This window comes from Mus caroli, unplaced genomic scaffold (genome assembly GCF_978045245.1).
Source record: "Mus caroli unplaced genomic scaffold, Mus_caroli_1 scaffold_9, whole genome shotgun sequence".
Classification (NCBI taxonomy): Eukaryota; Metazoa; Chordata; class Mammalia; order Rodentia; family Muridae; genus Mus; species Mus caroli.
In genome coordinates this window covers 102,945,678-102,967,692 of record NW_028227264.1, presented here as the reverse complement: position 1 = coordinate 102,967,692, position 22,015 = coordinate 102,945,678, and the positions used below count along the sequence as shown (strand labels likewise).

The following is a 22,015-nucleotide window of genomic DNA, read 5'->3' as shown; positions in this document are numbered from 1 at the left end:
ATAAGGGAAAATGATCTCTAATCTGTTTAGTGTATCTTTCTGTGGATTTGTGTATCAGGTAACTGTGGCCTCATAGAATGAATTGGACAGTGTCTCTTCTGTTTCTATTTTTTTGTGGAATAATTTGAAAAGTATTGCCATTAACTCTTCTTTCAAAATCTGGTAAAATTCAATGTAAAGCCATCGGGCTCTGAGCTTTTTATTGTTGTTAGCAGATTTTTAGTTACTGCTTCTATTTCAGTAGGATCTCTATGTCTCTTTAATTTGATTATCTGATCTTCATTTATTTGGTAAGTGGCATATTTCAAGAAAATTACTCACTCCTTTTCGAGTTTCCAGTTTGGTAGAGTTCATCTTTTAAATTATGTCATTATGATTCTTTAGCTTTTTCTCAGTTTCTGCTCTGTTTTTGTCTCTGACAGGACTGTTAATTTGGATCTTATTTTTCTGACTTTTAGTTAATTTTGTTTCTCAGGCTTATTGATTGAAACTAATGAGAAGATATAGGGAAAGGGACTACATACACATCATAGGAAAAAAACAACCAAGACATTACAATTACTAACATCTATGTCCCAAACACAAGTTTATAAAAGCAAAAGTACTATAGGTTTGATCACATATGCAAAGTGGGAGACTTCAATAACCCACTCTTGCCAATAGATAGGTCATCCAGACAAAAACTAAACAGAGAAATGCTGGAGCTAGATGATTTTCTAAACCAAATGGACTTAATAGACATTTACAGAACATTTCACCCAAACACTCACTACTGAGTGAAAAATTAAGCTGACAGAAGTTTTTAAAAGAAATTAAAAATCCTTTAGAATTTAATAAAAATGAAACCCAGCATACCCAAACTTATGGGACCCATTAAAAGCAGTGCTAAGAGGCAAGTTCATCACTGAGTGTCCACACAACACCTGAAGATCTCATAGGAGACACTTAATATTACACCAGCAAGCTTTCGAATGACATCATTCCCAAAGGAATAGGTGGCAAGCAGTAATCAAACTTGGGGCGGAGATAAAAAAATAACAACAAATAAAAAAAATCAATCAAATTTTTAAGTCTTTTAATGAAAGTGGGTTTTTTTAATAGAAGGAATATTCTTCACTATGTTTTTCATATGAATTTGTATGGCTTAGGGTATCAGTTATAATTAATGTTCCTTGGTAGATAGTTAGATGCAAAAAAATGTTTTAAACAAAAACTAGAATACCTTTATGTATTATGCCTTATTTTCAAAGAAAACTTAAAATGTGAAGTTCACATATCATTTTACCTCCCCTTCTACTCCTGTACTTGGCCTTGAGCTCTTGACCTTGCGTATATGAGGCCAGTGTTCCACCACTGTGCTACACATTTAGACTTTCTGCTTTTCTCATTATTTTAGATTACCGTTCACTTATGTATTACCATAAAATCAGTTTAAAACTATCATGTCTTTTATATAGTCAATTTAAGAGGGATAAAATGCTAGAATATGATGTACAAAAATAGATTTTATTTTATTATAGCTTCATACACAAAGGCAGATTAAAGCTTTCAGGCTGCACTCTGGGTTAATATACCATAAAATTATTTGTCAAATTCAAATAACTTATTACAAGTAAATTATAATAATAGCTTAAGATGAAAGATTCAGTGGTTAAAGATTGTCTTTTACAGAATGTACAATAACTACGGTCCGTTTGTGTTAAAAACACTTGCTAGCCGGGCGTGGTGGCGTACGCCTTTAATCCCAGCACTCGGGAGGCAGAGGCAGGCGGATTTCTGAGTTCGAGGCCAGCCTGGTCTACAAAGTGAGTGCCAGGACAGCCAGGGCTATACAGAGAAACCCTGTCTCGAAAAACCAGAAAAAAAAAAAAAAAAAAAAAAAAAAAAAACCACTTGCTAACCAGGAAGTAGCAATCACAGTAAAGTACAGAGAGCAAAGGAAGAGAGTGGATTCTTTTGTCAAGATAAGTTTACTTTTATGCCATAGGTTTTTGTTTGGTTTGGTAAGGGAAAGGTATGTACTGGGTGCTGCTAATGGTTAAAGATAATAATATATTTCATTAGTTATAATAGAGTCAAAGGCTATTTTCTTAACTAGTGGAAACCCAATATAACAGAAAGCTTTGCTTACTCCTCTGTTCCTAAGCCTGTCACCTTTTCTGCATCAGGAATATCTGTGTGTGTCAATCATTCTGTGATTTATGTTCCTCGATGAAGATTTTTTTATTCATGTACTAATAGTTCTAGGATTGTTATTAAAATATGTTTAAATGTTTGAAATATTTTTATTAATAGTAAATTTTGCATTATATTGTCTAACAGTAGGTTTTATTTGCATAGGAATGAACTTAAATTATACATGTAGCATATTTATATATTTCTACTTAGGTATTTAGAAAATTTAAAAATTTATCTAGGCTCTATTGTTAGAAGTTTTGTAGTAGTAATTTTTATTTGCCTCATGTAAATTGTCATCTGGTTGTATACTGCCTCTGTCTGCTAACATAGGCATAGATCTGGAAGCTTCTAAACTCAGTACAATCTAATCTTGGCCTAGAATGTTTTCAACCTCTGAGACTTCCTGCAAATAACCTTACACTTTCTGAGCTCTGACTGGCTAATTCAACTCAGCTGTTTTGGCACAAACTCCTTTCCAATCTGACTGATTTAATCTGGCTTCCTTCTCTGCCTCTGATGAATTGCTCTGTTTGGCCTCAAACTAATTTTGGTAATGTTTTCTAATCTTCTGGCGCCTCCTCACTTGGCTCCTTCTGTCCTCACCTGTGTCTGGGCTGTTCACTCTTGAACCTGTCTCTATAAAATTCTTCCAGTAAAACTGCCTCCTCCCCTCCCCCATCTCTGCACTGCTCTCTCTTATTTTTTTCCAGACCACATATAAACACGTTTATTTCCCTTCACATTCAAAATTTCTAACTAATACCAAACAAGGTTTGCTGTTATTTTATTTTGGGTTTCTTTTTTTGGATTTTGTTTGTTTTTTCCTTCTTTTTTTGTCGTTTTTGGATATTTTCTCTATTTACATTTCAAATGTTATCTCCTTTCATGGTTTCCTCTCTGCAAATCCCCTCCTCCTATCCCCTCTCCCACTTCACCAACCCACCCACTTCCCTTTCTGGCCCTGGTATTCCCCTACACTGGGGCATAGATCTTTCACAGGACCAATAGGCCTAGTCAAGGGCCTCTTCTCCCATTGACTAGGCCATCCTTTGCATATTTGCTAAATATGCAGCTGGAGCCATGAGTTCCGCCATGTGTACTCTTTGGTTGATGGTTTAGTCTCTGGGAGCTCTGGGGCTACTGGTTAGTTCATATTGCTGTTAGTCCTATGGGGCTGCAAACCCCCTCAACTGCTTGGGTCCTTTCTCTAGCTCCTTCATTAGGTATCCAGTACTTAGTCCAATGGATGGCTGTGAGCATCCACTTCTGTGTTTGTCAGGCACTGGCAGAATCTCTCAGGGGACAGCTATATCAGGCTCCAGTCAGCAAGCACTTGTTGGCATCCACAATAGTGTTTGGGTTTGGTGATTGTATATGGGATGCATCCCCAGGTGGGACAGTCTCTGGATGGTCATTTTGTTCCCCCTTCTAAAACAGATCAAAGTATCCACACTTTGGTCTTCCTTCTTCTTGAGCTTCATGTGGTTTGTGAATTGTATTTTGGGTATTCTGAGCTTTGGTGCTAATATTCTTATCAGTGAGTGCATATTATGTGTGTTCTTTTGTGATTGGGTTACCTCACTCAGGATGATATCCTCTAGATCCATCCATTTGCCTAAGAATCTCATAAATTCATTGTTTTCAATAGTTGAGTAGTACTCCATTGTGTAAATGTACCACATTTTCTGTGTCCATTCCTCTGTTGAGGGGCATCTGGGTTCTTTCCAGCTTCTGGCTATTATAAATAAGGCTGCTATGAACATAGTGGAGCATGTGTCCTTCTTACTGGTTGGGACATCTTCTGGATATATGCCCAGGAGAGGTGTTGCTGGATCCTCCGGTAGTACTATGTCCATTTTTCTGAGCAACTGCCCAGTAGGATTTGCTGAAGGAGGTAGAAGCAGGAGGAACATGAGTTCGAGGCCAGTCTGGGCTGCACTGCTCTCTTAAGTAGCCTCTCTTCTCTGTCTGTTCCCTTGAGAGCTGGGCAAATTTTATCTCCACTCATTCCATCAAATCTTTCTGATTCATTACTTTGTGTGTTACTCAATTAGAAATTACTTCCAAACACGGCTGCTTCCTTCTACCAACCAACTTTACCTTCATTTTTTGGGATTAAAGGTGTGTACTAAGGGCATTTCTGTGTCTCAACCAAAGGAGCCATGTTGCTGGATTAAAATTTCTCTGCAATGTTCTATAATGTCACATAAATTCAACTGTATTTGATAATTACATATTAAATAATTACATAAGCTATTAGTTAATATTATATTTTATAAAAAACTTTAATCTTTATTTTACAATAAATATTTGTAATATAGAAACAAAATATCAAGAACTTAAGGATGGCATCAGAAACATAGAACCTCTAATAAAGATGCAAATTATGACTAGTTAACTTTTTCACTTATTTTCTTAGAATTTTCTAAGAACACATAGCTGCACGAAAACAGGAGGAAAACAAGCAACTATGTTTCTTTGAAATAGACCTTTTATATGGGCACTTTTACCTATTTACACAGTTTGCTGAAATTTTTGGTATGAAATAAAGACTGCAATACTTGACATATGACCATTGGTAATCATCTCATATTTTTGTAACTCAAAATTTTAGGATTTGCTTGAATTGCCAGAGTCAGTTCTTCATTATATCAACATCATAAAGAACAAGAGTAAAACTGCTGAAGAACTCATTCTTCAGGACGTAGAAGATACTGATATCTTCAGTGATTATAAGAAAGGTATAAATGAAAGTGAGTCATTCTTTTGAATAACAATCTTTGAGGGCCAGCTGCCACAATCAGAAGCATAATTATTACAAAGACTGCAGAAACAGACTGTATGATGAGAACCAAAGGTTAACTCTGCCTTTTCCAGAATAGTACTGTATAGAAACTGTTGTCCACTATAATTAGAAAACACAGAGTCAGTGTCAGTATGCAGACACTCACACACACACACACACACACACACGCAAACATATGCACACATACATACACACACATCACATATGTACACATATATACACATACTCTTATACATATACATACACTATACAAATACACACCATACATATACACACATATATACACATATACACCCACACAACCCATACTCTCCATGTACATACACACATGACACGTACCACACACACCAAACACACATCACACACGTACCACGTGTACCCCATGTACATACATACACAATACACATACACACACACCATGTATATACACACACCACACACACATCACACATGTAACACATACCCTTACACAATATATATACCCATGTACATACACATACCACACACACACACACAGAAGATACACATACACACATAAACACAGACACACTCAGTGTACATACACAGACAATACACACATACACACCCCCCACATGTACACAGACACACACATACATATACACAAACACATACAAGTTCTATATTAGATTTTTTTTGTAGAGTATTATTTATGATTCACACTTCCTCTATCATAACCTGGGTCAAAAATGGAAACATCACTTGCTTCCTCTTATACATAACAGCTTTATGATAATACAATTTGATTTAACTCACTCACAGAAAGTTAGTTGGAAAAGAATGTGGATAATTATATTATTTTCTTTCAGCTTTTTACACTGTAAAGCATTCCAGAAAGATTTTAAATAAATATTGAAGAAGGAAAATATCATATTTGGTAAAGTAACTGGGAAGAGTTGACAGGTCCTCTCTTAAGGCGGTTTACTATTAGGAAACACTGACAAAAAGTTAACACACTACATAAAAGGAATATAATTACATTTGAACTAATCACAAAAAGGAAATAAAATTCAATTAAATCTCACAGAATTAGTATCATTCAATTGTGGTAATTTTAATCTTTTAAATTACTATTTGTAGTAAATATTTTTATTACATAGTTTAGAATTCTAATGTCAGTTTCTGACAGATCGAATTGAGACTACATATATTTCTCTTTCTTATCAAGTTGTCAGTGTATGCTATTTGTGTAGGCAATTTCCTTGAAAGAAAACACTCCATTTTGGAGGGAATGTCCTCACAACTTGGGGTGTTCTAAAGGAAAGCGAAACCTTCCATCCTTCAGGAAGCTCAAGTGAGGATGTTAATATAAGTGGAGGCTCCTTAGGACTCAGGCAATAACCATACCCAAGGCTTCAGACATTCTAAAACTGATCAGACACTCTAGGCCCCTCACTCCCAGGCTTAGATAAACAGTAAAAACTGCCTAGAGACATTCTCAGACAAACACCTGCTGGAAAGGAAGAGACTTACATCAGCATAACTCCCTAGAAAAGACTCAGGCCATCTTAGCTGCCAAGAGGCAGAGACCAGCTGAGCTGCTTTCAAGAAGTTGAGACCAACTGAATGGCTTTCAAGGGATGCTCTCCAAACTTTAGAGTCTTGGCAAATCCTGTAGTAAGACCCAGGGTTCCAGCTTTCTTAAGCTATTGCTGATGCTGGGGTGAACTGTGCTAATGGAGCTGTCTGAATGAATCCTGTTTTGCCCTGTTGGGTCACTAAGTTCAACTTTGGTAGTTTTTATTTTGTTTTTGTCAGTTTTTTGCCCTGTTGGTTCACTAAGTTCGACTTTGGCAGTTTTTATTTTGTGTTCAGATTTCTTCCTGGAGTGAGTAGAGGTTTGTTCATGTCTTCAGAAATTGAGTTATACAATATTATATTATCAAACAGCTCTGATCCTAAATACATAAAACCCAAAACTGTCTAGACTATGAAAAGTGATAGCAAGACAGTGAGTATTTTTAGAAGTTTGCTTTTATTTTCCAAATACTGATAATTTTTTTTTACAACTCTAAAAAAGTACTTTCTATTTTTTGGAGTTAATATTACTGATCAAGTATGTTGATAGAAATTAAGATGAAAGAGTAACAAAAAGGTTTGAGATTTTGACATGTGCTCTAATATTTGAAATTATAGTCCCCTCATGTTTTCTCTAGGTTGTAACCATGGCACAGTGACTGACAGTCACATGCATTTGAGGACTGGGTCATTACCTGAATCTAAAGCAAATTCTGAGCAATTAATGAAGGTATGCATTTAGCATCTGAATGGAAGGGCTCCTATTGCAACTAGGAATTTGTCATTTTCTATTACATAGGATGTTAGTTTATTGCCTGAAGTTTGATTATTTTAAGCAAATCATTTTTTGTTTCATAGTGTGCTCTGGCATATTATATAAAACTACAAAAATTTATGTTCTTAAAATAGTGATTTGATCCATATGTACTTGGGAATATAATGTTCATATGCACAGAACAATAGAATGATGCTGCATTTATCATTTTTGAAGCAAAGCAGTGAATGTGTTATAATGTTTACTGTATTTCTTATGAAAGAAGATACTTCACTGCAGAGAATCTTCCAGAGCAGAAGGTTTTATCTTACATTTGGAGGTTGAAACCTCCCAAGTGTATTTTGAGGAATGTCTTTTAAAGATTTTCTACTTAGCTTCATTTTCATTCAAAGTATCTATTCTGTCTAGCTCTGTTGAGACTTTGCAAGAGTTTGAAAATAACTTGAAAAATATTTTGTATGCTTTGTAGTCTTTTTTTTTGTTAACATGCAGATTTGAAGAACTAATTTTGAATTTTGTTGCATCATTGAAGACATCCTGTATATTTTTAACTACAGTGGAAACATAATTATATAATACTATTAGTCAAAACTATATGCACGATTCAGGTTTAAGTAGATGATAGTTTTCTTTGTATTATACTGAGTATATTAATAACCCGTGTACATGAACAATCAGTAGAGATAATAAAGACAGACAAGAGAAGAGAATAAAAATAGAAAACCATCAGGAGCAAGGGACATTTTTTAAGGGATAATTAAGCATATTCACTGACTATTATAAGTTAGTAATAACTTCATTTGTAAAAGCTTAAGAGGATAAATATTTTTATAAAGAAAACATTAGTGTTTTTGAAAGGTTTACAGTAAATCATATTCTCAGTATGTATATTTAGACATTATTAAAATAATATCTTTGCCCTATTCTGGCTTTCTTCAATAATAAAATAATGAAGATATTCTTTTAACCTCTAAGATATTATCTGTAATAGAAAAGGAAGAATTTATGAGAAGTCTAGCTCCTTCTGCCAGGTGTGTTTCCGTTCGTGAGACTATTACTCCTGACACACCCATGGATGAATATATTTTACCAGGTGGGCAATATTCCCAATTATATGCTTAAATATTTTTTTACATGATGTATAGAAGTGTATTGAAAATTTTTATGGGTACTTGTAAATATACAACTATAAAAAATTTAAAACTGAAAGTCATTATTTCTTAATAAAATACAAAAAAAGATGAAGTCCAGAATACATAGAAAAGACAAGGGGTAAGCTGGAGGGGAGATGGGTAGGGATGGAAATGACAGGAATATTTTTAGTTAGTTTTTTAAATTCACTCACCATCTTGTTGGCTTCATTCCCAGGAGGCAGAGATGGTTCAATACATGTTTATGACTATTTTTTTAAATTTTTAATTTATTTTTTACACTCCATATTCCATTCACCACCCCATCCACCCTCTGACTGCTCCACCTCCCACACCTCATTCCTACCCCATCCTGTCCCCACGTGGCTGCCCCCACCCCGCAACCCACCTGATCTCTAAACTCCCTGGGGCCTCCAGTCTCTTGAGGGTTAGGTGCTTCATCTCTGAATGAACACAGATCTGGAAGTCCTCTACTGTATGTGTGTTGGGGGCCTCATATCAGCTGGTGTATCCTGTCTTTTTGGTGGTCCAGTGTTTGAGAGATCTCCAGGGTCTAGATTAATTGAGACTGCTGCTGGTCCTCCTACAGGATTACCCTTCTCCTCAGCTCCTTTCAGCCTTCCCTAATTCAACAACAGGGGTCAGCCGCTTCTGTCCATTGGTTGGATGAAAATAACTGCATCTGATTCTTTCAGCTGCTTGTTGAGTCTTCCTGAGTGCAGTCATGCTAGGTCCCTTTTTGTGAGCTCCCCATAGCCTCGGTAATAGTGTCTGGCCTTGGAATCTCCCCTTGAGCTGGATTCCACTTTGGGCCTGTTGCTGGGATTTCTTTTCCATCCCTGTAATTCTTTCAGACATGAACAATTACGGTCAGAGGTGTGACTGTGAGATTGCAACCCCATCCCTCACTTGATGTCCTGTCTTCCTGCTGGAGGTGGGCTCTATAAATTCCATTAAAGGTCCCTCCCTTTGAGTCCTGGGAGTCTCTCACCTCCCAGGTCTCTGGTGCATTCTGGAGGGTCCCCTCAACCTCTCATTTCCTGAGGCTGCCTGTTTACATTCTTTTTTCTGGGCCTCAGGGTTTCAGTCCTTTTCCTTCACCCAATAACAGATCAAGTTACCTTCTACCTCGCACTGTCCCCCTACCCTGTCCACATTCTCTCCCAAGTCCCTCCCTCCCTCTTTTCCCACTTGTGATTGCTTTCTTCTCTCTCCCAAGTGGGACTGAGGCATCCTCACTTGGGTACTTCAGCTTGTTGGGCCTTTTGAATTCTGTGGACTGTATCTTGGGTATTCTGTACGTTTGCTTTTTTTTATTTTTTAATTTTTTTATTTTTGGCTAATATCCACTTATTAGTGAGTACATAACATGCATGTCCTTTTGGGTCGGAGTTACCTCACTCAGGATGATATTTTCTAGTTCCATCCACTTGCCTGCAAAAGTCAGGATGTCCTCATTCTTAATAAATGAGTAGTATCCACATTTTCTGCATCCATTCTTCTGTTTTGGGAGACTCAGCCTGCTTTCTTAAAGAACCCATGACCACCAGCTCAGGGGTGAACCCACTAACAATGAGCTAGGTCCTTCCAAATCAATCACTATTTTAAAAACTGACCTACAGGCAGAACTACAGCTTTATCTTAAGGTGGAATTTCCTCATCTGAGGTTTCTTCCTCTAAGTTTAGTTTCTGTCAGGTGGATACAAAACCAGCCAGCATAGTGTCCAAGGAAAAATTTAAGTACTCATGTATAAAATTCAAAAAACAAAGAAAATACTAAGAAAAATCACTGACAAAAGGAATTGAACACACCACAAGTTGAAAAGATCTCCTATATACATGGTTTGGGAGTATTACTATTATGAAAATAACCACAATCTCCAAAGTAATCAACAAACTCATTGTAATTCCCTTCAAAATTACAATAAAATTCTCTTCAGAAATTTTTAAAAATCTTAAAATTCTTATCAAAACACAAATGATAAGCTAACCAAAAGAATTATGAACAATGTCTCTTAACTGTATCACTTAGCTCTGAATGCACAGACACACCCAAACACACAATATTTTAAATTTTAGTGACTATTTTAAGGAAAGTTATTTGATTTCCTTATTGACAGTCATAGGATTTTTACATGTAATCAGATAAGATTGCATATCTGCAAAGTTGACATTGGTTTACTTTTGAAAATGTAGACATTTTCAATGCTGTGGTTATATGCTTTTACATTATGTTTATATGGCAAAATAGATCAGTGTGATAGGATTGATCTCAAGAGTACTACGTTTGTTTCTCTGAACGAATGCAGATGAGGCTGATTTGAGTTTTGGATACTTTGAAGTGGAAGAAAGATGTAGAAAATCTTTTGAAGCTTGGCAGGACAAACAACAAGAACTAGAAGAAAAGGATAAGGAAACTCTGGAAGCTCAGAGTGATAGAGAAAAACGGAAATTTCAAGAGGAAGACGAGAAGAGACAGTGCTGGATGAGACAGTTTGAAGTTGAAAAGAAAAAATTAGAGGATCTTCAGAAGGTATATTATTTTTCACCTCTCGCTAAAAGCATAGCTTCTCTGAGAAGGGTATTGATGTCGTAGCATAAATGGAGATTACTCTGTGGTTTTTAATTACTCTTGATGAGGGAAATATCTGCTCATGGAGTAAGTCTTCAATGCCTGGATTAGTTTGCATGAACTCCATCAGAACTTCAGATGTGGACTCTTGATCCTGGAGGCCACTAGGGTTTATGGAATTTCAAGGAGTATCCTACATAATTTGAAATTTGCAAAATATCCTACTACTTTTTATGCCTTTTGAGTCACAGAAAAGACAGTTCCTTTGATTATATTATGTATGTTCTTTATTATCTGACATATGCCACATTATATAAGATATAATAAGTTAAAGTGGTTGAGTAATTTAGATGACATTCTCGGCCCTGCCTTCAAAGCTAAGATTTTTCACTGTTTATTATTCCATTTGTATTTCTATTTGTTAGGTGTGTCAAAATTGAGGTTTGTACGGTCAAATCATACTAACATGTTAATGGTAAACTGATGGAATTTGGGAGTTCAATTCCATGCTTATATAGAGGCAAGATCAAATTTTGTTTTTCACTAAGTAAGGTTGGTCTGTGTATTATTTAGAATTCATTTTTTAAATGTTCTACTTGTAACTAATTAGAACAGTGTTCACTAGCTTATACTAAAAGGCATCATCAACTTGAACAGTGGTGCTTTAAGTTTTAGACAATAGTAATTATTAAATTCTAATAAGTTAGTTGTCACTTTTAGTTACCACTGGAAGATTTAAAATGAAACCTCAGGTGCATGTTTTAATGATACCAGTCTCTGGTCTCTGTTGTCCATGGTTGTAACTTAATCTTTATTTATTTGTTTGTTTGTTTGTTTATTGTTTAGGATTTATTTATTTTTATGTATGTGAATACACTGTAGCTGTCCTCAGACACACCAGAAGATGGCTTCGGATACCATTACAGGTTGTTGTGAGCCTCCATGTGGTTGCTGGGAATTGAACTCAAGACCTCTGGAAGAACAGTCAGTGGTCTTAACCACAGAGCCATCTCTCCAGCCCTGGAACTTAATTTTTGAAACTGAGAGTGGTTTGCTTCACAAAATTCTGATACAAGAAAATTAGTCTTTTGTAGATCTAATGTATTCCTAACTAGACACTTTATTATGCTTTGTTGTTTGAAAGCTTTTCTATTAGACTATTCAACATTCTTATAATGAATTCAGAATATACAATTTACTGTCTTCCCAAAGAGTCCCTAACAACCTTAGCAATAGCCTGGGTTATTTGGAGATTCACAATTAGGTCGTTTATTCCTGGAACAGTAGGCTTCATTTGTTGATTATAACTGTTCAGTTGGGACTCAGTCTCTCCCACGGTTTGGTGATTTAATTTTGATGACATTCAAATATGTACATGTATATGTCATGTATACATACACACATATGTATATATGGAGTCTTCTACTCCATGAAGTTAACATACCACCCCTCAAATGGCCTTAATTTTACATATCTCTCTCCATATTTCCTCCCTTACTGTCTCTTGCCCTGGCGTTAGAGCCTCCATCAGAGTCAGAAACCCAATACATTTGTAGCTATTCTATTTCCTTGTCCCAGGAAGCTTTCCCTTCCCCCTAGTCCCTTACTCTATACCTAGCCTATATTTTTCTACACATTGTAGCAAGCTTATTAAAGATTTGGCAGCTAGCATCCCCATAGAAGTGAATGCTTACCTTATGTCTTTCTGGTTCTGGGTTATTATCTCACTCAGAATGATTTTATTTAACTCCATTTACCTGTGGATTTCATGATTTCATTTTTAACAGGCAATTCATGTTCCATTTTGTGAACATACCACAAAGTCCTTATCCATTCAACCATTGGCAGCCATCTATTCTGACTATTATGTATAGGGAAGGATGAAGTGTCCTTGAGGTATGTGCCCAAAAGTGGTATAGCTGGCTCTTGAGGTTGTTAGACTCCCTGCTTTCTGAGAAATCACCATACTGATTTCCATGGTGGTGCACAAGTTTGTAGTCCCACTAGCAACAGATGACTCTTTTTATTACTCCATATTCTTGCCAGCATGGGATGTCCTATGTTTTATTTGATCTGGCTATTCTGACTGTTGTTAAAGTGAAATCTCAAAGTAGGTTTGATTTGCACTTTCCTGATGACTGTGGATATTAAACATTCCTTAAGCTACTCAGCCAGCTTAATTTCCTCTTTTCAGCATTCTTTCTCTCTAGATCTGTACCCCATTGCTTGATGGAGTTTTTTTTTTCTTTGTTCTTTACACATATTTTAGATGTTTGCTTTCTATCAGATGAGTGGTTGTTAAAAATCTTTTCTCATCTCTACCCTGCTCTTTGGTCTGAGTGACAGTGTCATTTGCTTTATAGTTTTATGCGGTGCCATTTGTTAATTGTTCTCAATGTGTGTTCTGTTCAGAAAGTTTCTTCCTGTGCCATTAAGTTCACTTTCTCTTTTGTCAGATTAACTATATTTAACCTCAGGTAGATGTATTTGATTGATTTGGAGTTAAGTTTTTGCAGGATGATAAGTCTGGATCTATTTGCATTCTTCTACATACAGCCATCCAGTTTGTTGAGTACTATTTGTTAAAAATGCGTTCTTTTTCCAGTATGTATTTCTGGCTTCTTTTAAAAAAAAAAATCAGATGTCCATTAGTATGTACATTTATGTCTAGGTCTTCAATTTTATCCCATTAATCAACATGTCTACTTTTGTGCAAGTACCATAAGGGTTTTGTTGTTGTTGTTGTTGTTGCTATATCTCTGTAGCTTGTAGTACAATATGAGATTGTGCACAGTGATACCTTCCGCAATATGGTATTTTTATTTGTTAGGTTGGTTTTTTCCTTATTTTATTTTTCTAAATCATCCAGGAGTATTTTAGATATCTTGGGTTTTCACTACTAATAAGTGAAGACTCTGGGAGATTGTCATATTTAATCATTGTTTATAAATGTATTGAAAGAATTTGAAATATGTCATTTGATATTTGAATATAATAATATTCTGATGTTATTTTATATTCAGCAAGACCAAGACAAAATGAATGATGAACTCCATAAAGAAGAGAAAATATGGAAAGAAAAATACAGACAGCATGAGGTATATGTTATATGTTTATTGTTATTCTCTAATTGAACTAAACTATTATGTTTTAAAAAAATAATGACCATTTTAAGATAATATTTCCTATATGGTATGGAAATAATCTAGGTTAGTTTCATATATGTGCATATATATATATATATATATATATATATGCATGTGCACCTATATATGCAGAAATCACTAGACATGTAAACAGAAAATTTCATTAAGTAAAAAGAGGAAAATGCATAATTATAAATGACATGCCATCCAAATGTTTGAAGATAGGTCTATAAAAATAACCATAAATCTTTTCCACTAACTAAATAGCTATACAGATAACATGTAAGTGAAAATTATAATTTATTGTAAAATGTTAAGTATGTTTTATTAGCATTTAATGTGAACATTAAAAATTGATGATTGATTGTGACAGTTTATTGGACATACTGGGGCATTAGTGAAGCAGAAGAGAGTTTAAAAGGAAATAGTGAAAGTGTTGAGTGGAAAGGATGAGAAAATAAAGTAGAAAATAGCCTAGGAACCACTGAAAAATAGCTAAATCTTCATAACAATAATGTTTTTTTAAAGGGAGACCATGTGACTCAGAAGGCAGAGGTAAGAGCATGAAGGTCAATGGGCGTTTTTGCTTGTTTGTTTTGTTTTTGTTGTTTTGTTTTGTTTGTCTTGTTAGATACAGGGTTTCTCTGTGTAGCCCTGGCTGCCCTGTACATCACTCTGTAGACCAGGCTGGCATTGACCTCAGAGATCTACCTGCCTCTTCCTCCCCTATGCTGGGACTAAACTATGTGTGTGCCACCACAGTCTGGCAAAGGGGGGTTGTTTTTGAAAATATCATTTAAAAGTGAACATTCAAAGACAGTGATCTTCAGGAAGAATAGATAACATGAGAATCACAGTTGGAATGTGGTAGTGAAATTAGTTAAATTTGAGTCACAGAAGTAAGGAAACATTAGAATATAGGGATAACACATACTGCTCAAAACATCAAAAGTAAGACTAATCTCTGACCTCAAAAGTAAAAATTAGAAGAGAGGGCTGGAGAGATAGCTCAGTGGGTAAAAGCACCCGACTGCTCTTCCGAAGGTCTGAAATTCAAATCCCAGCAACCACCCGTAATGAGATCTGATGCCCTCTTCTGGTGCATCTGAAGACAGCTACAGTGTACTTACATAATAAATAAATAAATAGAGACAGCTTCTGGGACAGGGGGGAGCCACAGAGCCGCTGAGGCAGCACCCTTTTGGGGCCGCAGACTTCCGGCACCCTCCCAGCCGGAGGACAGAGACCTGCCCTGCGGAGAGTGCCATCTTGGCTCCGGGACTCCGCCGAACTTAGTCTACAGGTTAGAGTGAGGACCACAGAGGCAGACAGCTTCTGGGACAGGCGGGAGCCACAGAGCCGCTGAGGCAGCACCCTTTGGGGGCCGCAGACATCCGGCACCCTCCCAGTCGGAGGACAGTGACCTGCCCTGCAGGGAACGCCATCTTGGCTCCGGGACTCCGCCGAGCTTAGTCTCTACAGGTCAGAGTGGGGACCACGGGGGCAGACGGCTTCTGGGACAGGCGGGAGCCACAGAGCTGCTGAGGCAGCACCCTTTAGGGGCCGCAGACATCCGGCACCCTCCCAGTCGGAGGACAGTGACCTGCCCTGCAGGGAGCGCCATCTTGGCTCCGGGACTCCGCCGAACTTAGTCTGTACAGGTCAGAGTGAGGACCACAGAGGCAGACAGCTTCTGGGACAGGCGGGAGCCACAGAGCTGCTGAGGCAGCACCCTTTTGGGGCCGCAGACATCCGACACCCTCCCAGCCGGAGAACAGTGACCTGCCCTGCAGGGAGCGCCATCTTGGCTCCGGGACTCCGCCGAACTTAGTCTGTACAGGTCTGCTGACAGAGGATACTCAGAATCCCCAGAAGAACAACCTCTGAACAGAGACAACTATAACAACTCCAGAGATTACCAGATGGCGAGAGGTAAAGGTAAGAATCTTACTAACAGAAACCAAGACCACTCACCATCATCAGGACCCAGCACTCCCACTTCGCCCAGTCCAGGGCACCCCAACACACCTGAAAAACTAGACCTGGATTTAAAAGCATATCTCATGATGATGGTAGAGGACATAAAGAAGGACTTTAAAGAACTACAGGAGAACATGGCTAAAGAGTTACAAGTCCTTAAAGAAAAACAGGAAAACACAACCAAACTGGTAGAAGTCCTTAAAGAGAAACAGGAAAACACATCCAATCAGATGATGGAAATGAACAAAACCATACTAGACCTAAAAAGGGAAGTAGACACAATAAAGAAAACCCAAAATGAGGCAACACTGGAGATAGAAACCCTAGGAAAGAAATCTGGAACCATAGATGCAAGCATCAGCAACAGAATACAAGAGATGGAAGAGAGAATCTCAGGTGCAGAAGATTCCATAGAGAACATGGGCACAACAATCAAGGAAAATGGAAAATGCAAAAAGATCCTAACTCAAAACATCCAGGAAATACAGGACACAATGAGAAGACCAAACCTACGGATAATAGGAGTGGATGAGAATGAAGATTTTCAACTCAAAGGACCAGCAAACATCTTCAACAAAATTATAGAAGAAAACTTCCCAAATCTAAATAAAGAGATGCCCATGAACATACAAGAAGCCTACAGAACTCCAAATAGGCTGGACCAGAAAAGAAATACCTCCCGACACATAATAATCAGAACAACAAATGCACTAAATAAAGATAGAATACTAAAAGCAGTAAGAGAAAAAGGCCAAGTAACATATAAAGGAAAGCCTATCAGAATTACACCAGATTTTTCACCAGAGACTATGAAAGCTAGAAGATCCTGGACAGATGTTATACAGACACTAAAAGAACACAAATTCCAGCCCAAGCTACTATACCCAGCCAAACTCTCAATTAACATAGATGGAGAAACCAAAGTATTCCACGACAAAGCCAAATTCACACATTATCTCTCCACGAATCCAGCCCTTCAAAGGATAATAACAGAAAAAAACCAATACAAGGACAGGAACCACGCCCTAGAAACAACAAGAAGGTAATCCCTCAACAAACCTAAAAGAAGACAGCCACAAGAACAGAATGCCAACTTTAACAACAAAAATAACAGGAAACAACAATTACTTTTCCTTAATATCTCTTAATATCAATGGACTCAACTCCCCGATAAAAAGACATAGACTAACAAACTGGCTACACAAACAAGACCCAACATTTTGCTGCTTACAAGAAACTCATCTCAGAGAAAAAGATAGACACTACCTCAGAATGAAAGGCTGGAAAACAATTTTCCAAGCAAATGGTCTGAAGAAACAAGCTGGAGTAGCCATTCTAATATCAGATAAGATTGACTTCCAACCCAAAGTCATCAAAAAAGACAGGGAGGGGAACTTCATACTCATCAAAGGTAAAATCCTCCAAGAGGAACTATCAATCCTGAATATCTATGCTCCAAATACAAAGGCAGCCTCATTCATTAAAGAAACTTTAGTAAATCTCAAAGCACACATTGCACCTCATACAATAATAGTGGGAGACTTCAACACACCACTTTCACCAATGGACAGATCATGGAAACAGAAACTAAACAGGGACACAGTGAAACTAACAGAAGTTATGGATCAAATGGATCTGGCAGATATCTACAGAACATTTTACCCTAAAACAAGAGGATACACCTTCTTCTCAGCACCTCATGGTACCTTCTCCAAAATTGACCACGTAATTGGGCACAAAACAGGACTCAACAGATACAAAAACATTGAAATTGTCCCATGCATCCTATCAGATCACCATGGACTAAGGCTGATCTTCAATAACAAAATAAATAATAGAAAGCCAACCTTCACGTGGAAACTGAACAACACTCTTCTCAATGATACCTTGGTCAAGGAAGGAATAAAGAAAGAAATTAAGGACTTTTTAGAGTTCAATGAAAATGAAGCCACAACATACCCAAACTTATGGGACGCAATGAAAGCATTTCTAAGAGGAAAACTCATAGCTCTGAGTGCCTCCAAAAGGAAACTAGAAAGAGCACACATTAGCAGCTTGACAACACACCTAAAAGCACTAGAACAAAAGGAAGCAAATTCACCCAAGAGGAGTAGATGGCAGGAAATAATCAAACTCAGGGGTGAAATCAACCAAGTGGAAACAAGAAAAACTATTCAAAGAATCAACCAATCAAGGAGCTGGTTCTTTGAGAAAATCAACAAGATAGATAAACCCTTAGCCAGACTCACTAGAGGGCACAGGGAAAGCATCCTAATTAACAAAATCAGAAATGAAAAAGGAGACATAACAACAGATCCTGAAGACATCCAAAACACCATCAGATCCTTCTACCAAAGGCTATACTCAACAAAACTGGAGAACCTGGATGAAATGGAGAAGTTCCTAGACAGATACCAGGTACCAAAGTTGAATCAAGATCAGGTTAATGATCTAAACAGCCCTATATCCCCCAAAGAAATAGAAGCAGTCATTAATAGTCTCCCAACCAAAAAAAGCCCAGGACCAGATGGGTTTAGTGCAGAGTTCTATCAGACCTTCAAAGAAGATCTAATCCCAGTTCTTCACAAACTATTCCACAAAATAGAAACAGAAGGTACTCTACCCAACTCATTCTATGAAGCCACAATTACTCTGATACCTAAACCACAAAAAGACCCAACAAAGATAGAAAACTTCAGACCAATATCCCTTATGAATATTGATGCAAAAATCCTCAATAAAATTCTTGCTAACCGAATCCAAGAACACATCAAAACAATCATCCATCCTGACCAAGTAGGTTTCATCCCAGGGATGCAGGGATGGTTCAATATACGGAAATCCATCAACGTAATCCAGTATATAAACAAACTCAAAGACAAAAACCACATGGTCATCTCGTTAGATGCGGAAAAAGCATTTGACAAGATCCAACACCCATTCATGATAAAAGTCTTGGAAAGATCAGGAATTCAAGGCCCATACCTAAACATGATAAAAGCAATCTACAGCAAACCAGTAGCCAACATCAAAGTAAATGGTGAGAAGCTTGAAGCAATCCCTCTAAAATCAGGGACTAGACAAGGCTGTCAACTTTCTCCATACCTATTCAACATTGTACTTGAAGTCCTATCCAGAGCAATTCGACAACAAAAGGAGATCAAAGGGATACAAATTGGAAAAGATGAAGTCAAAATATCACTTTTTGCAGATGATATGATAGTATATATAAGTGACCCTAAAAATTCCACCAGAGAACTCCTAAGCCTGATAAACAGCTTCGGTGAAGTAGCTGGATATAAAATTAACTCAAACAAGTCAATGGCCTTTCTCTACACAAAGAATAAACAGGCTGAGAAAGAAATTAGGGAAACAACACCCTTCTCAATAGTCACAAATAATATAAAATATCTTGGCGTGACTCTAACTAAGGAAGTGAAAGATCTGTATAATAAAAACTTCAAGTCTCTGAAGAAAGAAATTATAGAAGATCTCAGAAGATGGAAAGATCTCCCATGCTCATGGATTGGCAGGATCAACATTGTAAAAATGGCTATCTTGCCAAAAGCAATCTACAGATTCAATGCAATCCCCATCAAAATTCCAACTCAATTCTTCAACGAATTAGAAAGTGCAATCTGCAAATTCATCTGGAATAACAAAAAACCTAGGATAGCAAAAACTCTTCTCAAGGATAAAAGAACCTCTGGTGGAATCACCATGCCTGACCTAAAGCTGTACTACAGAGCAATTGTGATAAAAAACTGCATGGTACTGGTATACTGACAGACAAGTAGACCAATGGAACAGAATTGAAGACCCAGAAATGAACCCACACACCTATGGTCACTTGATCTTTGACAAGGGAGCTAAAACCATCCAGTGGAAAAAAGACAGCATTTTCAACAAATGGTGCTGGCACAACTGGTGGTTAACATGTAGAAGAATGCGAATCGATCCATTCCTATCTCCTTGTACTAAGGTCAAGTCTAAGTGGATCAAGGAACTTCACATAAAACCAGAGACACTGAAACTTATAGAGGAGAAAGTGGGGAAAAGCATTGAAGATATGGGCACAGGGGAAAAATTCCTGAATAGAACAGTAATGGCTTGTGCTGTAAGATCGAGAATTGACAAGTGGGACCTCATGAAACTACAAAGCTTCTGCAAGGCTAAAGACACCATCAATAAGACAAAAAAACCACCAACAGATTGGGAAAGGATCTTCACCTATCCTAAATCAGATAAGGGACTAATATCCAATATATATAAAGAACTCAAGAAGGTGGACTCCAGAAAGTCAAATAACCCCATTAAAAAATGGGGCTCAGAACTGAACAAAGAATTCTCACCTGAGGAATACTGAATGGCAGAGAAACACCTGAAAAAATGTTCAACATCCTTAATCATCAGGGAAATGCAAATCAAAACAACCCTGAGATTCCACCTCACACCAGTCAGAATGGCTAAGATCAAAAATTCAGGTGACAGCAGTTGCTGGCGAGGATGTGGAGAAAGAGGAACACTCCTCCATTGTTGGTGGGATTGCAAGCTTGTACAACCACTCTGGAAATCAGTCTGGCGGTTCCTCAGAAAATTGGACATAGTACTACCGGAGGATCCAGCAATACCTCTCCTGGGCATATATCCAGAAGATGTCCCAACCGGTAAAAAGGACACATGTTCCACTATGTTCATAGCAGCCCTATTTATAATAGCCAGAAGCTGGAAAGAACCCAGATGTCCCTCAACAGAGGAATGGATACAGAAATTATGGTACATTTACACAATGGAGTACTACTCAGCTATTAAAAAGAATGAATTTATGAAATTCCTAGCCAAATGGATGGACCTGGAGGGCATCATCTTGAGTGAAGTAACACAATCACAAAAGAACTCACACAATATGTATTCACTGATAAGTGGATATTAGCCCAAAACTTAGGATACCCAAGATTTAAGATACAATTTGCTAAACGCATGAAACTCAAGAAGAATGAAGACCAAAGTGTGGACACTGTGCACCTTCTCAGAATTGGGAACAAAACACCCAGGGAAGGAGTTACAGAGACAAAGTTCGTAGCTGTGATGAAAGGATGGACCATTTAGAGACTGCTGTACCCAGGGATCCATCCCATAATCAACTTCTAAACGCTGACACCATTGCATACACTAGCAAGATTTTGCTGAAAGGACCCAAATATAGCTGTCTCTTGTGAGACGATGCTGGGGCCTAGCAAACACAGGAGTGGATGTTCACAGTCAGCTATTGGATGTATCACAGGGCTCCCAATGGAGAAGCTAGAGTAAGTACCCAAGGAGCTAAAGGGATCTGCAACCCTATTGTTGGAACAACATGATGTACTAACTAGAACCCCGGAGCTCTTGTCTCTAGCTGCATATGTATCGAAAGATGGCCTAGTCAGCCATCAATGGAAAGAGAGGCCCATTGGACTTGCAAACTTTATATGCCCCAATATAGGGGAATGCCAGGGCCAAAAGAATGGGAATGGGTGGATAGGGAAGTGGGGGGGCGCTATGGGGGACTTTTGGGATAGCATTGGAAACGTAATTGAGGAAAATATGTAATAAAAATATTTAAAAAAAAAAAAAAAGAACCAGGGGAATGCCAGGACCAAGAAGTGGGAGTGGGTGGGTAGGGGAGTGGGAGGGGGGTCTGGGGGACTTTGGGGATAAAATTTGAAATGTAAATGAAGAAAATACCTAATTAAAAAAAAATAAATTGGAAAAAATAAATAAATAAATAAATAAATAAATACATAAATAAATAAATAAATAATCCCTTCCTTAAAAAAAATTAGAAGAGAAAGAGCAAATGACTTGACTCCATGACTCTGTTCTTCCTCAGTG

General features: G+C 37.5%; 1 protein-coding gene across 3 annotated transcripts in view; it reads left to right on the top strand.

Annotated features, from left to right (window-relative positions):
* The window catches only part of Lrriq1 (leucine rich repeats and IQ motif containing 1), a 202,095-nt gene that overhangs the window by 5,253 nt on the left and 174,827 nt on the right, over positions 1–22,015 (top strand). For 2 of the 3 annotated variants that reach the window (XM_085843122.1, XM_085843121.1), the window contains exons 3-7: positions 4,793–4,931; positions 7,159–7,250; positions 8,271–8,388; positions 10,756–10,979; positions 14,042–14,116. In XM_085843122.1, coding sequence (XP_085699248.1) covers positions 4,793–4,931; positions 7,159–7,250; positions 8,271–8,388; positions 10,756–10,979; positions 14,042–14,116 — 648 coding nt within the window. The remainder of the gene's footprint in view (positions 1–4,792; positions 4,932–7,158; positions 7,251–8,270; positions 8,389–10,755; positions 10,980–14,041; positions 14,117–22,015) is intronic. The other variant, XM_021175233.3, reaches the window with a different exon arrangement.